Source organism: Acipenser ruthenus, chromosome 37, assembly GCF_902713425.1.
Source record: "Acipenser ruthenus chromosome 37, fAciRut3.2 maternal haplotype, whole genome shotgun sequence".
In the NCBI taxonomy this organism is placed as follows: domain Eukaryota; kingdom Metazoa; phylum Chordata; class Actinopteri; order Acipenseriformes; family Acipenseridae; genus Acipenser; species Acipenser ruthenus.
Window position 1 is genome coordinate 889039 of NC_081225.1, and position 18321 is coordinate 907359.

Below are 18321 nucleotides of genomic sequence, written 5' to 3' on the forward strand. Positions count from 1 at the left end.
TAAATGTAAAATCCTTCCAAGTCATAATTCGCGCAGCGCCGTTTGTTTTGCATTTTCGACATCGGTAATCAAACCTCTGGTTATGCGAATTATGAAAATATATATACATGGCAGAAGTGTGGAGTAGTGGTCAGGGCTCTGGACTCTTGACCGGAGGGTCGTGGGTTCAATCCCAGGTGGGGGGGACACTGCTGCGAAATTAAAACAACACGCAAACACTCGGCATAGGAAGCATGAGGCTAAATATAACTTTAAACACGGAGACGGAGGTAAGAATAGTTGAAGAATTTTTTATTGATGGTTTTGTGAAATGCTTCAGCTAACAGGATTCAGGCTAGCTGTGTGTCTGCTGTTTTTTTTTTTTTTTAACAGAAGGTGACCTGCGTAGAAGTCGTTACCTGCGGGTTAAGTCAGCAAGCGCGCCCCCTAGCGTGTTAACGGAAGAGCGCGGCTCACACCTGGCCGCTCAGGTAAGCCACGCCTGTCGCGGTTGCTGGTACGCGCTACAGGTGACTCGACCGGGTTCAAGACAAGGCAGTTTCACGCAGACGTTTGAGGAAGCAGGAAATCGAGCCGTGCAAGAACGAAGGAATGCGATTGAAATAAAACGTACCAGGAAGTCAAGCGAGCGAGAAGGGTCTGTCCTTTTAAAAAAAACAACACAAGAAGTATTGAACATCGATTCGTGTAGCAGTCCGGTGTTGTGAAAGCAGAACAGAGCGAATAACTCGAAAGAAGTTTCTGTTTTTAAGATAAAGACGATGGAGAGGAAAGCGGTAAGTACTAGTTTATGAAAAGCACCATATTGCATTTTGTGTGTGTGTTTGCAAGTCGAGGGCGGTAAGATACACTAAGAACTGCCTGTCAACTAGGAAATGTGATAATAACTTACAAAATGGAGGGTCTGTGCTTAAAAGATCAAACGTTTCTTCGGAATCCGGTTCTCTGCTTTGTTAAACAAAACGCCGGCGTCTTTTATGCAATACAAAATACAAAATACAATATGCCGTGCGTTGAGAAGAGGATTGAATTTACCGGACGGTTATGTGCAGTGTTACAGAGTTTGATAGTCGCTTGAAAGTTTTAAAAAGCAGTTTTAAGTATCAGTTTGTAAGCAGTACAAATAAGTGTCATTTTAAACAGATGAGAGGTTAATGCTGAAATTATTATTATTATTATTATTATTATTATTATTATTATTATTATTATTCATAATAATATTGTTATTAACTGAAGCATAATTCATAATCTTGATATTTTGTTTGCTATTTTGAAAATGCGGCAGATTCAAAATTGTAAAAGTCGTGGCTAAATTCTCCCCTTCCAGTTTTACAGCATGTATTAATTAATATTATTCAATACTGGATGCATGGATTTCCTGTATGTATGTATGTTGTTATTAAAATAATGAATTGTTTACAATAATACCGCGTTATTCAAACGTATCAATACAGTGAATAATAACATTAATATTGCGACAGCAACGGTAAAGGGTGTTGATGGGTGAAATCCGTGTGTTATATTCGTTTGGTGTTGGTTAAGTAACTCTACAACGCATTTTCTGTACATCCTATTCAGAGGTACCTGATTAATGCAGCCTAATTAATGGGTGTGTACATTATAAACACGGCCGTTTGACAAGTGGCCACCTAGTACGGGCGGTTATCCAACTAAGAGCTTAAGAAATACTTTAGTCAGTGCAAAAATAGACGTGTTATAAAGTGTGTATATATGTGTGTGTGTGTATTTTCGCGTCATTGAATAAGCGCATTCGTCCTTAGCGTTGCTGTTGTTTATCGCTCTCTTTGCCGCTTGTATCAAAGGTGGCTTTGTTAGTGATGATCAGGAATGACGTCATCGCCTCACCTTCTCAGCCTTTGTGTGACGCGCTTGCTAAACAATGCGCTCGCATTCAGTACCTGTCGAGCAAGACTAGGTTGGACCTGTACCGACCCAGGATTGCACATTTCTCGGTTTTGTATGGCTTTATGCGTCAACACAGTACCCCCACTGTCAGTCCTGAAGATCTTTTTATTTTTATTTGTTCAAACTGTTAAACTCACTTTGCTGGTGGCTGTAATTTGTATAATACAATGTCAAACTCAATACAAAGACCAGATCTACTTTACATTACAATAGGACTGGCATTTCTATATCACCTTTCATTACAAGGATCCCAACACACCTCACACTGACACTGAGACACTGACACACACACACTGAGACACTGACACGCACACTGAAACACACACACTGAGACACTCAAACACACACACACACTGACACACACACTGAGACACTGACACACACACTGAGACACTGACACGCACACTGACACACACACTGAGACACTGACACACACACACTGAGACACGCACACACTGACACACACACACTGAGACACTCACACACACACACACACTGACACACACACTGAGACACTGACACGCACACTGACACACACACTGACACACACACACTGAGACACGCACACACTGACACACACACACTGAGACACTGACACGCACACTGACACACACACACTGAGACACTGACACGCACACACACACTGACACACACACACTGACACACACACACACTGAGACACTGATGCACACTGAAACACACACACTGAGACACTGACACGCACACTGACACGCACACTGAGACACTGACACACACACTGAGACTGACACACACACACTGAGACACTGACACGCACACTGACACACACACACTGAGACACACACTGAGACACTGACACGCACACTGACACACACACACTGACACACACACTGAGACACTGACACGCACACTGACACACACACTGAGACACTGACACACACACACTGACACACACACACTGAGACACTGACACACACACTGACACACACACACTGAGACACTGACACGCACACACACACTGACACACACACACACTGAGACACTGATGCACACTGAAACACACACACTGAGACACTGACACGCACACACACACTGAGACACTGACACGCACACTGACACGCACACACACACTGAGACACTGATGCACACTGAAACACACACACTGAGACACTGACACGCACACTGACACGCACACTGAGACACTGACACACACACTGAGACTGACACACACACTGAGACACTGACACACACACACACACACTGAGACTCTGACACACACACACTGACACGCACACTGACACTGACACGCACACACAAAGACACTCGGGAGCCCTGACTCGAGTGTTTGACTCGAGTGTTTGACTCGAGTGTTTGACTCTGTCTTTGTTTGACGTGTGCTTTACTTAAGCAGAGAGGGTGTGTTGCTTCACCAGGTATTACAAAAGCGCCACACAGAAATAGCCAGCCTGTGTATCCCCCTCATACACACACACACACACACACACACACAGAGCTCCCTCGCTGTAACGCAGGTCTCGAGGGACACACAACATGAGCGTTAGAAACGGGGGAGGGGGTGGGGACGCTGCGGGACACTTGGCACACACCTCTGACTACAATACAAGATTAAAGAACTCCCTCTGTATAATACACCTAAAGTGAAGCAATGCAACCTTTCTGTGAAATAACCATGCATAAAGCCAAACTCGACAGCACTGCAAACCTTGTATTAAACAAAGCCCCTTTTATAGAAGTCTTTATGCAGCTTGTGTCTTTTTAGGGACTCTGATGCACTGATCCTGTCTGTCCGTCTGTTTCTCTGTCCGTCTGTCTGCCTGTCCGCCTGTGTCACTCTACATGGGGAACATGATAACTGTCAAACCTTCCCCAAACTTGTATGACTCGCTCCTTCCCTTTTTAGAAGACCAACCGTTTCTGGAAATTGTCTTTCCTGGTTTGTTTTTTTCTTGTGTCGTGCTGGTTTGGGGAAGTTGAGGGTTTTATGGTTTAACTCGAGAACAATAAACAGTTACTCGATAAGACTCCCGTTGCACAGCAGTGTCATCCTCTCCTGGCTTCACTATGAGTTTAACAAGTTTGTTATTACCAAGACACACTGGGGCTGATCAAGCTGGTAGTAAAACCTGGAATGGATCACACTGCTGTGCAATAGGAGTCTGATTCCCATCCCTGTACTGGTAGGAAAGCTTCAGCTAGCTGGTCTCTGTGAATCTGGGACTGGCCTGGATCTCACAAACACCCCCCTCTCTCACTGCTCCTCTTCACATGCTCTGCCTGTCTTGGTGTTGAATCTCTGGTTCAGCAGAGTGACACATGTAATATATATATATATATATATATATATATATATATATATACGTATATGTATGTATGTATGTATGTATGTATGTATGTATGTATGTATGTATGTATGTATGCATGTATGTATTGTTTGCATCCCTGGGAGGGAGACAAACAAGACCGTCTGTCTATCCATCTGTCTGTCCGTCCGTCTAGCCATCTCTCCGTCTGACAGGCAGGCAGATGGATAGACAGACAGATGGAGAGACGGACGGACAGACAGTCAAATTATTATTATTTATTTATTAGCAGACGCCCTTATCCAGGGCGACTTACAATTGTTACAAGATATCACATTATTTTTACATACAATTACCCATTTATACAGTTGGGTTTTTACTGGAGCAATCTAGGTAAAGTACCTTGCTCAAGGGTACAGCAGCAGCGTCCCCCACCTGGGATTGAACCCACGACCCTCCGGTCAAGCGTCCAGAGCCCTAACCACTACTCCACACTGCTGCCCCTGGACAGACACAGACGGCAGGCAGACAGACAGGCGCACTGCAGTGACAGGTTTGCTCTGGTTTCTCGTCTCTCTCTCAGGAGGAGGGGGGGGTCCCGGCTGGGGGGGAACGGGTCCAGAACTTGAAGGACCAGGTGGAGGGCGTGAAGAACATCATGACCCAGAACGTGGACCGGATCCTGGCCCGAGGAGAGAGGCTGGACGACCTGATGGACAAGACTGAGGACCTGCAGGCCAGCGTAAGGGAGAGGGGAGGAGGGGAGGAGGAGGAGGGGAGGGGGAAGGAGGGGGAACGAGGGGGAGGGGATACAGGTTAATGTGCATTGAGGGCATTCGCATGGCAGACAATCTTTAAGGGAGGGGAGGATGGTGATGTCGTCACGTCTGATCAGAAATGAAAAAAGAACTACTTTTCTGTAAAAAAAAAAAAAGGAAGAATTGACTTGTGATGTAATTATGAAATTGAAGCAATTTTAAATTGTAATGTCACTAACCCTCTCTCCTCTCCCACTGTCTTGTCTCTCTGCCGCTCCTCCCTCTACCCCTCCTCTTCCCCCCTCCGCTCTCACGCTCTCCCCGCTCCTCTCCCCCCTCCCTCTCTCCTCTCCACTCTCTCTCTCTTCCCCACTCCTCTCTCTCCTCTCTCTCCTGTCCACACTCTCTCTTCCCCGCTCCTCTTCTCTCTCCTCTCTCTCTCCCTCCCCCCCTCCAGTCGGAGCACTTCAAGACCACCTCTCAGAAGGTGGCTCGGAAGTACTGGTGGAAGAACGTGAAGATGATCGCCCTGATCTGTGTCATCGTGGCCATCATCCTCCTCATCATCATCCTGCTGGCAACCGGAGTCATCCCCACCTAGACCCCCGGACCCCCACACACGCTGTCCCGGACCCTCCCACCCTCCGACACGCTGTCCCCGACCCTCCCGCCCTCAAACACGCTGTCCCCGACCCTCCCGCCCTCAAACACGCTGTCCCCAACTATCAACCCCCCGACACGCTGTTCCCAACCGTCACCCCCCCCCCCCCCCCCCCCCGACACGCTGTCCCCGACCCTCACACCCCCAGACACGCCCTTCCTGCTCAAACCCAGGGCGTCATTCCAAAATAGAGACCCCCCCGGACCCCCAGACACACCCTGTCCTTATCCCTTGAAGACCCCGAGACCTCCCAGTTTAATCAAAGTCTATATACTGAAATTCATGATGCATTATTACTTTTGTGTGTGTGTGTGTGCGCGATTTTTAAAAAATTGCACTGTGGATGCAACGAACGACTCGCTGCCCCTCTCTCTGTCCCTGTTCAAACCCAGGGCTAGGGGGAGCCCAGGCACCCCATTACCCCCGCCCCCCCTCCCCCCCTTCTCTCTCTCATAGTGCAGGAGAGCTCCTATAGAATCTGCTTGCCTGACTCCCCCTCTCTTTTCAATGAGCGACAGATCCCCCAAGCGCCCAAATTGAAAATAAATACACCCATAAATAAATAAATAAAGAAATACCCAATTGAATAACCCCATGCGTTTTTCAAAACTATATCTCCCACTCCACACGCTTGTTCCTGGGTCTATGAAATCAAATGAACTCATCCAATATACCCAAGGCTAGCCAACTCTTAGTGATGTAATAATGTGTATTATTATTATTATTATTATTATTATTATTATTATTATTATTAGTTTTGACTCGGCTAAATCATGAAGGATATACTTTACACAGGGGATAGATTGAAATAGAAAAAGAACAGAAAAAAAAAACCCAGCTGTGAAACACCTGCTATATGTAGCACACACTTTTGTGTCCTCATTGCGTGACTGATTTTGGTTGTAAACCGCATCGTGGCTTGTATTCTGTAACTTATAAATGTTGCATATCCCCTGTCAGGTCCACGATGGGACAGACAGACAGACGGAGAGATCTGACAGAGTTTGATGGAAGGCTGGTGGCAGGTGCTTGGTTGGCGGGTGCTTCACAAATTTTTTTTTTTTTTTTTTTACAACAAACCTTTACAAAGGTGACACTGAGGGAACGTGGAGCCACTTTGTGGCTTGAACCCTGGTTTCAGGAGTCTGGGTTTCAGGCCACTGCACGGCACACCAGACAGGGAGACCTGGGGTTTGATACAGCAACCTCAAACTAGGCCTCCTGGAAACAGATTTCAAGCCGCTGTTTCTGAAAAAGTGGCTTCATGTTCCCTCAGCTTAACCCAAACATGCAAGATGCTGCCATGCAGGCGGAACCCGTTCTTTTGGAGCCGATTCTTCTGAAAAAACAGAGTTTCAAGCCAAACTTGATTCGGAGAAATCATCGCTTCTGAGCACTCGCATCCCAGTGAAACCACCGGCCCGCCCCCAGCTCCAGACTGGTTTACAGGCAGGATGTAGAGAGTGAGCGGATCTGGGAATCGACTCCTTAACCAGGGAGCCTGAATCTGTCTAGTGCAAGGGGAGGGGGTCACCAATCCCGATCCTGGAGCGCTGATCCGCTCCAGGGTTTACAGTTAAAATGGGACGCTGAACGCCTTCAGGGTCTGGATGGAGGTTTAATTAAACATTCAGAACAGGGCTGGAACAAAGACCAGGAGTGGAAGTGGCAGCTTTGGCCAGCCCTGGTGTAGATTGGGAATACACGTGGTAACTGAAGCAGGGAGACATGTTGTTACTTGGAAAAAAAGCCTAGCTGGAGTCATCCTGTTGACGCTGTTATGGCGGGTGTGTGCTCTTTTTTCTGTGGTCTAGCCCCTATAGTTATACATATATACATTATTAAATATCTGTCTCTTTCTGTAATAAAATCAACATAACAATTTGCTGTATCTGTCTTGGTAGGATCAGGGTGTATATAATGTATTCTAGGGCGATCCTGGCTGATCTGCTGTGATGGCGGCTCACTGTCTTAGTTCTAGTTTCTGTGGAGTGTTTTGTTTTTTTGGAATTAAAAAAAAACGTTCTTGTAAGGTACAGTAAATACTGTTTCATTGATGTGTGTCAGTTTGTATTTGTGTGTATTTTTGTCTCAGGGGCGTAGCTAGGAATGGAAATGCGGGGGGTGGGGGGGCAATATCGCGTGGACGGGCAAGTACCTAAGGTCTGACGTCACAGGACATATTTACATTACAAACATGATTTAAATCAATTAAAACTCTGAATACATCAAATATCTCCCCGGGGTCTGAGCAGAGCAAAGTGGAGAAAACTGAAAATGCATTTGTGTGTGTCTGTGTGTGTTTATTTCAACACAGGAAACGTTGTCTTTGAGTCCTGCCCTAAACCCTGACCCGAATTCAACCTGACTGTTATCGCTCTAACGTACATTATCGAGTTGTTGTTCATTCTAGTTTTCCCTAAACTTAAAATTGTGAAATATTTTAAATTTTCCGTTCCCTGTTCCCCTTTCAGAAGCGGAGAAATAATCCACCGAGTTCAGACAAAAACCACAAGGCTTCAGTATTTATTGGTTATCGTAAAAGAAAACACGACAGCTATTAATAATTCAATGTGGAAATTTGAGTATTGCAATGGAATAGAAATTCAGTGGATATATTTTGAACCAGTACTACGGTACATTAAATTCACTGAATTTAATGCAATTTAATCCGAGGAGTTCGTTCAGAATTGAGCATCGATCTCAATGCGAGAGTCTTTCATTGCAATGCCTGCAACAACCAACAGGGGGAACACATTGTCTGTTTAAAAAAAGTACCGTAAATGGAACACACTGATTTTTTAAGTTTATTATTAACACTACAGTCTTATTAGAAGCCAGGACAATTACTTTATGAACTTTAAAAAAATGTAATGTAAGGTAAATGTAGCGTCTTATGCAATATTGGGTTTTGGTCAAACATTCCTACAGTAAAGAGAAGAGAATTTTGCAGGGGACGCGTTTATTCACAAACAAATCCCATTCTAATACAAAGTTTCCGTTTCAACGTGTTTTTACAATAATAACTTTTCAGCAGGGGTCGGCAACTTGTCCGGCAACTTCCGTTTTGTTTGTCCGTGGTTTCCTCTTTTCGATTCTTATCTCTATTCCAGGAAAAAAAAAAAATAGAGTGCTTCGCTGTGTGTGCGTGCGTGCGTGTCTATAAAGTTCTGAAAGGAGGGATAGCTGCACACATACAAGTTTAAATGGTGCATACCCTGCACCCCACGCCTGCCCCTCCCCCTCCCGCTCCCCCCCCCCCCCCCCCCAAAGTTATTTTTTCCCCCATTCACACACACACACAGTCTTGGTTGGCTCAGGGTTTACATAATGTATTCAGAGTCTAACACACACACGCACGCACGCACGCACGCACACACGCACACACACAGAGATATTGTAGTTACTTGTAACTGGGAAAAATAAGCTCAAGCAAAACATATGAACAATACCATTGAATTAATAATGAATTTTTTCAAAAGCGTAAACATAAGACAAGGACTCAAACCGCGAGTTCCGTGGGAAAGGTTTTTACTGAGTATTATTATTTATTGTTACAAGAGATCGCATTATTTTTACATACAATTACCCATTTATACAGTTTGGGTTTTTACTGAAGCAATCGAGGTAAAGTTCCTTGCTCAATGGTACAGCAGCAGTGTCCCCCCCACCTGGGATTGAACCCATGACCCTCCGGTCAAGAGTCCAGAGTCCTAACCACTACTCCACACTGCTGCCTTGTTTGTATACGCCCTGACGTTTGGTGCAAAGGAGAGAAGCGTATTTATGTATAATAATAATAATAATAATAATAATAATAATAATAATAATAATAATAATAATAATAATAATAATAATAATAATAAACATAAACAAACACAAATAAAAAGGGTGCGGTTGCGGTTGGGGTCCACGGATCGCCAGAAGTTCTCTTATAAGTTGTGTTTCACTCATTCAAAGCGGTGTCCTTGGAAAGAGTTAATTGCGCTATCAGAGCTGGGAGTGTGATTTAATTCTGTGCAGGAAAACAGGAATCCACTCCGCCCTCCGCTCTGTCTGTCTGTCTGCCTCGTCGCCTCGCCCGCTTCCTGCCTGTTGAATATACAGGGACCGAGTTTCGCTTTCCTCCATAAGGACAGCTGAGTCGAGCCAGCAAAACACCCACAGACAGCAACCAACAGGAAAACTAGACTCGGGACGGTTTAAAAACGAAGGCAGAGTGTCGGGCAGGACTGGGAAGCGGCATTGCTAAATATATACAGTCCGGCTACAGACACCCGCTTCAACAGAGAGAACAGAGACGCTCAAAACGAGAGAGAGAAAGAACGAGGGAAGGTGTGTGTGAGAGAGAGAAGGAGAGAGTCTTTAAAAAAGAGGGGTTGTGTAGGTTTAAAACGAGAGCACTCGAGGACTCACAAAAAACCGGAGAAGCATGGTGAGTATTGTGATCTTTTTATACGCGTGTATCTGTTTGTTTGATGCGATTCTTTGTTTAGGTATAAATATTATAAAGATTATCAATGACCTTGCCAGCAACAGCAAACGAATTACTTTCACTTTCGTATATATATATATATAGTGATCCTAACTGGCTGCATCCTAGTTCATATTGTATTCTAGTAGTATTATTATTATTTGCACTGACTGTAAACTACACTGTGTTTAAATATGAAGCTTGCATTGTAACCCTGTGCTGCCCTGTAACACCTGTGAGTCACCTGGGATAAAGGTGTCTGCCAAATAAATACATGCGTAATTCATTTTTATTAAAACAATCAATCGATCGATGTTGCAATACTGTATAAAATAGAAACCAACGTGTTTATTTATGAATTTTTGGGGCAGCAGTGTGGAGTGGTGGTTAGGGCTCTGGACTCTTGACCGGAAGGTCGTGGGTTCAATCCCGGGGGGGGGCACTGCTGCTGCTGCTGTGCCCTTGAGCAAGGTACTTTACCTAGATTTGCTCCAGTAAAAACCCAACTGTATAAATGGGTAATTGTATGTAAAAATAATGTGATATCTTGTAACAATTGTAAGTCGCCCTGGATAAGGGCGTCTGCTAAGAAATAAATAATAATGAAGACGGGACTGTATCAATTACATCAGGGCCCCCCCCCCCCCCCCCCCCCCCCCCCCCTTTGGTCCTGGGACCCCCCGCCCCCCGCCCCCGTGTCTGCTGAGCCCTCAGCGATCGCTCGCTTCATCAGACCTTTCAGGGTTCTGAAGTTACTTAGAAAATGTTATCGCTAACTTGAAATCTGCAACTGTTTAAGAGCTGAAAACAATTAAAAAGGTCTAATTAAGCAAACGATCAGTTCCATCGGGGCTGCACCTGATTACACGACTTGTATCAGAAATAATTACAATCTATATATCTTATAACGCACAAGCAATTAGATGTAATTATTAACGTGCACGCAAAAAAACCCTACAGCTAACTATAAGCTAATAAAAATAGCACGCACGCACATTTATGTAGAGCTCTACTGTATATGAATATGCGCTGTGTGTGCTGTTCTTTCTACACAGCCGAAGAAGGGCTTTTGTCCGCAACTTTGTGAAATCAAATATATATATTTAATCTGCGTGTAGTTATACCTACGATGTCAATGTCTAAACCTGAGTGAATTAAACATAATACAATCGCATTGCCAGCTTGTTAATAAGACAGATTTCACATATTGGTGACCAGTGAATCGAATTAATTATTGAGAAAACATGGTACAGACGTGGACCCGTTCTAGAACGGTTCTAATGTTCCAGAGTGACTTTAGAACGGTTACCTGAACCAATAATTCCAGAACGGGACGGGTCAGACATTCTTACCCGTCAGCAGTTATGCAATCAGAACATTATACCTTTGGCCGTGTCCTTGGCTCTGTCTGTATAAAGTTGTGACCGACACGTTTTTATCAGCTCACAGCAAACCGTTTCAACAACAAGATCGCAAATCACTGAAACCGCTGCCTTCTTTTTTAGTTTTGGATTGCGCCTTGTTGTTCTGCGATGCATGTGTTTATCCCTAAGGAAGAAAGAAGTCATTATATCTCTGTGTATAGTCTGAACCAGCGGATGGATTCTGAGCTATATTTATATTGCGCGCCACGCCCGTTTCCAGATCTTTTTGGCAGAAGCAAAGCCCTGAGAGGTTTAGTCAACATGTTCTGAAACACGCCGCAGCAGGGTGAGCTATCGGGGGATACATGCATCGGGTAACCGCGGGGAGAGCATGGGGCAAACATGCAGAAGTACAGAGAGGATTTACTGTGAAACGCTACTGAAATTCATAGCAATGTGGAGCCCTTAAGAGTTCCCAATGCAACCAGGTAGTCTGTGTTTTTAGTTTAGGATTGTCCAGTTCATTAGTTTAGTTTAGTTTAGGATTGTCCAGTTCATTAGTTTAGTTTAGGATTGTCCAGTTCATTAGTTTAGTTTAGGATTGTCCAGTTCATTAGTTTAGTTTAGGATTGTCCAGTTCATTAGTTTAGTTTAGGATTGTCCAGTTCATTAGTTTAGTGTAGGATTGTCCAGTTCATTAGTTTAGTTTAGGATTGTCCAGTTCATTAGTTTAGTTTAGGATTGTCCAGTTCATTAGTTTAGTTTAGGATTGTCCAGTTCATTAGTTTAGTTTAGGATTGTCCAGTTCATTAGTTTAGTGTAGGATTGTCCAGTTCATTAGTTTAGTTTAGGATTGTCCAGTTCATTAGTTTAGTGTAGGATTGTCCAGTTCATTAGTTTAGTGTAGGATTGTCCAGTTCATTAGTTTAGTGTAGGATTGTCCAGTTCATTAGTTTAGTTTAGGATTGTCCAGTTCATTAGTTTAGTTTAGGATTGTCCAGTTCATTAGTTTAGTGTAGGATTGTCCAGTTCATTAGTTTAGTTTAGGATTGTCCAGTTCATTAGTTTAGTTTAGGATTGTCCAGTTCATTAGTTTAGTTTAGGATTGTCCAGTTCATTAGTTTAGTGTAGGATTGTCCAGTTCATTAGTTTAGTTTAGGATTGTCCAGTTCATTAGTTTAGTTTAGGATTGTCCAGTTCATTAGTTTAGTTTAGGATTGTCCAGTTCATTAGTTTAGTTTAGTTTGGTTTAGTTTGGTTCAGCACTGATACAAAGAGAGACCTCCATAGTCAAGCCAATATAAAAACAATCCAATCATTCCTAACAGTTACTGTGTCACCAGGGTGCCTGTGTTTCTGTGTTCGTGTGACACAGCCAGGGGTGGATAGAGGGGTCAGAGGGCAGGGGGCAGGGTACAGTCACTGCCCACATGTGTGGAGTCAGGAGCCAGGAAATGTGAACCGTCTCCAGGTTGGGAGGGAAGGAAAGAGCGGATGAGGAGGAGGAGGAGGGGGGACTGCCTTTCCTCTTGCAATGCGGTCTCTTTCCCGCGGCTGTGTCCTCAGCTGCTGTCCCTCTCTGAGTCGCAGGGCGAGACCAGGCTGCAGTGGTGCAAGGAGCAGGCGGACGAGGTGAAGGAGATCATGGTGGAGAATTACAACAAGGCCGTGGAGCGAGAGGGCAAACTGGGAGAGCTTGAGCTGAGATCCGATGACCTGCTGAGTAAGGTACTGCAGACACAGCGTGCACAAGTGTGGAGCAGGAGGGCAGCAGTGTGGAGCAGTGGTTAGGGCTCTGGACTCTCGACCGGAGGGTCGTGGGTTCAATCCCAGGTGGGGGGGACACTGCTGCTGTACCCTTGAGCAAGGTACTTTACCTAGATTGCTCCAGTAAAAACCCAACTGTATAAATGGGTAATTGTATGTAAAAATAATGTGATATCTTGTAACAATTGTAAGTCGCCCTGGATAAGGGTGTCTGCTAATAAATAATTTAAAAAAATAAATAAATAAAGAACCACGAGACACACAGCATGCAGAACCATGAGACACACAGCATGCAGAACCACACATACAGCATGCAGAACAACGAGACACACAGCATGCACAACCACACATACAGCATGCAGAACCATGAGACACACAGCGTGCAGAACCAGGAGACACACAGCGTGCAGAACCACACACACAGCATGCAGAACCATGAGACACACAGCGTGCAGAACCATGAGACACACAGCGTGCAGGACCACGAGACACACAGCGTGCAGAACCATCAGACACACAGCAGAGCTGTATTCGGAATATCAAACCATCAATAGAGCTGCAGATGGGCTAATTGTACAATGCATAAGAAGATCTAATGCTCTTAAGAGTGTTTAGGGAGAGTGTGTATTCGTCTGTACCAGCTGTGAAATGTACTAATTCTTTATTCAAGAACCATGTGAAAACGATACAGACCTCTATTACAATATGATGCATCATGTAGAGAAAGCATTGCGATTCATCCATACACAGTGAATCAGTACAGCCCTAGCTGTGACTACAGTTCCCAGCATGCCTCCTGAGCTGCGGCAGTGGTGAGGGATTCTGGGAGCTGTAGTTTAACAACAATGTGGTCTTGTCACAATACAAACGATACCGACCTCTGTTACAATACGCTGCAGCATGTAAAGAAAGCATCGCGATTCATCCATACACAGTGAATCAGTACAGCCCGAGCTGTGACTACAGTTCCCAGCATGCCTCCTCACCTGCGGCAGTGGTGAGGGATGCTGGGAGCTGTAGTTCTTCCCGGTTGATCACGCTTCATCGAGACGCAGTGACTCAGCACAGCCCTAGATAGAAAATGCTAAAAGAAATGACGTAACTTCAAGACACGATTTTAAAGTTTCTTTTTTGACGTGATGAAAACGCATCAGGCGTGCACGGCCCTGCTCCTCGGAGAGGGGGGTGCCTGGCAACAGTGGAGCTGTGCTTGCAGGTAGCTTAAACACACAGGGTGCGTTCAGTGAATGAGTGGCTCGGAGCAAGACTTTTTCGGGTGATGAAATCTGCCCTGCAGCTCTGAGCCACTCAGGGGGAGCGGGTCTGAGACACCATGAAGCACGTTCTGTCACAGAGCTGCTCGGAGCGTCACTCAATTACAGAGCCCTCATTACTGGAATTCCCCTCGAAGATTTGTTAATATTATTCATCATCACCAGTACAATGTAGAGTGACCCCCCCCCCACATCCCACTCTAATAACTGATTATCTTGCCATGGGCTCTTTCAATAGTGACGGGCATTGTGAGAGGAGTGTGGGGGGGTGAGGAGGGGGGCAGCTGCAATTGCATCTGATGATCAAAGCATTGCCATTCTCCCAAACGCTGGGCTAGCTCACAATGCCAGCGATTGTGAGCTCACAGAAGCCATCTGTCTTGTGATGCCATCGTGCCCACAGCAGAAAAACAAACAAAAAAAATATATGAAGAAAAACCTGTTTGTATCCTGGAAAGAAGGAATACATTAATCAGAGCGCAAAGAACGAGAGAGAGAAAAGAATCAGAGAGAAAGACAAGAAGAAAGAGAAACACGATAAAAAAGAAAGTAACAGAAAAGAAAGAGAAAGAAAGAAAGAAAGAAAGAAAGAAAGAAAGAAAGAAAGAAAGAAAGCAAACTAGGACAAGGTTTTACTTTCAATTCCACGGGCCTCAAGACGAATTCATTTTAACATTTAACTGATCGGATGCAGCTATTATTATTATTATTATTATTATTATTATTAATAATAATAATAATAATAATAATAATAATAATAATAATAATAATAATAATAATAATTAGTCATTTAGCAGATGCTTTTAGCCAAAGCGACTTAGAGACTAGTAGGGTGAACTCTGCTTCATCAACAACTGCTGCTGCTGCTGCAGAGTCACTTCCAATAGGAGCTCGTTTGCTTACGTCTCATCCGAAGGACCGGGCTGGTCTGGAAAGCCCAGGGAAGGGAAGGGGATTTCTGGAGGGTTTTTCCCTCAATCCGACTCTAGAGAGAGATAAATATTCCCACAGACATCCCCCAAACTCCCAATCCATCTCCTGTATAGGGGCAGCAGTGTGGAGTAGTGGAGTAGTGGTTAGGGCTCTGGACTCTTGACCAGAGGGTCGTGGGTTCAATCCCAGGTGGGGGACGCTGCTGCTGTACCCTTGAGCAAGGTACTTTACCTAGATTGCTCCTGTAAAAACCCAACTGTATAAATGGGTTATTGTATGTAAAAATAATATCTTGTACCAATTCCTACACTGTGCTCGTACCATGGGTCACTGCGGTAAACTGATATAACGTTGGGTCTGCTGTTACGATCTTTAGTATTGTGTTTTAAAGATAGGAGGGATTTTTAAATCCATGTAAGAAGGATTAGTTACATTGCAATATTAAATGTTTGAACACAAAATCCTAAATTAAAAATACAATGATAAGGATTGATTTTTTTTTTAGCTCAAAGTAATCTCTTCTTCTTTTTCTTCTCCTCGTCCTCCAGAGTAAAAATTTCACCAAGTCGACGGCGAAGGTTTCTCAGCAGACCCGCTGGGAGAATATCAAGATGAAGGTTGTGATCGGTGGGGTCGTGACCCTGCTTGCCTTGGTCATCATCGCGATCATCATCTGGTACAGCGTCCGAGATGACCGCGGGGCGCAGACGAAGGTGACCCCAAGCGTGACCCCTGGGAACTGAGAAACACGAAGAGCAGCGGGACTGCAGACCCCCCCCCCCCCCCCCCCCCCGTCTCCACCTGATGCGGGTCTGGGACCCGGGTTCAGACCACGCTGGGGTCAGTCTGGTTCCTTTTCCACTGACAGACACAGATGTGGACAGACTTGCTTCCTGCCTTCTCTCAGTCCCCAGAGAAACACACAGCAGTCCGGATGGTTTTTTCCACCACAGTACCCCTTTTCCACACCACATGGGGCATGGGTGGGCATGGGGCATGGGGCATGGGGCATGAGGCATGGGGCATGAGGCATGGGGCATGGGTCATGGGGCATGGGGCATGGGGCATGGGGCATGGGTGGGGCATGGGACATGGGGCATGGGTGGGGTATGGGGCATGGGTCATGGGTCATGGGTGGGGCATGGGGCATGGGGCGGGGCGGGTGGATGTGGGTGGAAAGTTAATGATTTTTGTAATCAAATCACGGTGTCTAGGGTTGAGTGTCGGGCTTGTCAGATCTAGATTCCTGCTCCTTCTCTTTCTCTCTCTCTCTGAGACATTCTTTTCCTCTTTGCGTAATCAGCCCCTCATTGCATTTCAGTCGTGTTCAGAAATATATGAAGAACGACTACAAAGAAAAACACAACTCAAGCTCTGAATGCACCATTCTCAGCTCAAACGCAAGCTCTGAATGCACCATTCTCAGCTCAAACGCAAGCTCTGAATCCACCATTCTCAGCTCAGACACAAGCTCTGAATCCACCATTCTCAGCTCAAACACAAGCTCTGAATCCACCATTCTCAGCTCAAATGCAAGCTCTGAATCCACCATTCTCAGCTCAGACGCAAGCTCTGAATCCACCATTCTCAGCTCAAACACAAGCTCTGAATCCACCATTCTCAGCTCAAACGCAAGCTCTGAATCCACCATTCTCATAGGATGCCAAAACAATGAATATTTCCTAGCAGGAAGAATAATTGCAGTCTCTTTAGTACATGGTGGTCCAGCTCCCACTTTTCTTTCCACCAAGTTTCTGAAACACATTTTGGGCATTGATTCTACTTTCAGTGTCGAGGAGATTGGAGAGCTTCTCAGACAAACCAGTCACTTTCTTGTGATATATATATATAGATCAATAGTTATTCTGTTTTTTTTCCTTTTGTCTCTAATGTAGTTTCTTTCTGTTTATAAAAGAAAAGAGTTTACTTCTGAAAATGTTTTCCCCTTATTCTCAGAGAGGTAAGAGATTTTAAATGACCTACTGCGATAGGTGTTTCGTCTGACCAAGGGGAAGCACTGACCTTGTGAATAAACCATCTCCTCAAAAGAGAATATTTTGAACTTTTTAAAACAAGCCTGGACATCAGCGATGGACACGACCTGCAAGGATGGTTGTTTTTATCTTTTGTGTCCAGTTGAAAAGTGATGCTATCTTAATCAGCAGAGGGTCAGATACATTTTAATATGTTACTAGTCAAGTTTCCAGTGTCTATGGCTAGTCTAAACCCCACAGCTCATACATACATATACTCAGATAAAGAAGTGTTCTTATAAAATACATGTTTACTTCTGTGTTCGTCGGAAATTGAAAATTAATCTTCAGAATATTTAAAAAAAAATAAACGCCACAGTTCCTATCGGCAGGTTTCATCGAGACCAGCGCTAATCTTTTTATGTTACAAAGTTAAAACCAGCCTGGCTTTCTTAAAACATCATTCAATGAAGTCTTTCTTTTTACTGTTATGCCTTGAAGTGCCTTATGCTTTTCATATTGTATATATTAATATATAGTGATTCAAATGTCTTTATTCTTTTTTTTAACATTGGTGAACTGTCACACTTAAGACAGGGAAAGGCATTAAAATAACCTGACGCGCACACACACACACACACACACACACTGACACACACAGAGACACACACTGACACACACAGAGACACACAGAGACACACACTGACACACACAGAGACACACACTGACACACACACACACACACACACACACACTGACACACACAGAGACACACACTGACACACACAGAGACACACAGAGACACACACTGACACACACAGAGACACACAGAGACACACACTGACACACACAGAGACACACACTGACGCACACACACACACACACAGAGAC

General features: G+C 44.6%; 2 protein-coding genes across 2 annotated transcripts; both read left to right on the forward strand.

The window, feature by feature from the left end:
- Positions 1-430: 430 nt before the first annotated feature.
- On the forward strand, positions 431-7702 carry LOC131706772 (vesicle-associated membrane protein 8-like). The gene is made up of 3 exons (XM_059008481.1): positions 431-776; positions 4810-4968; positions 5442-7702. The coding sequence occupies exons 1-3, from the start codon at positions 762-764 to the stop codon at positions 5583-5585; spliced, it is 318 nt and encodes a 105-aa protein (XP_058864464.1). The 5' UTR covers positions 431-761; the 3' UTR covers positions 5586-7702.
- Positions 7703-9587: 1885 nt separating this feature from the next.
- LOC131706771 (vesicle-associated membrane protein 5-like) lies at positions 9588-16462 on the forward strand. The gene is made up of 3 exons (XM_059008480.1): positions 9588-10080; positions 13074-13211; positions 16006-16462. Exons 1-3 carry the CDS (start codon positions 10078-10080, stop codon positions 16198-16200), a joined length of 336 nt encoding a protein of 111 aa, XP_058864463.1. The 5' UTR covers positions 9588-10077; the 3' UTR covers positions 16201-16462.
- Positions 16463-18321: the final 1859 nt, after the last annotated feature.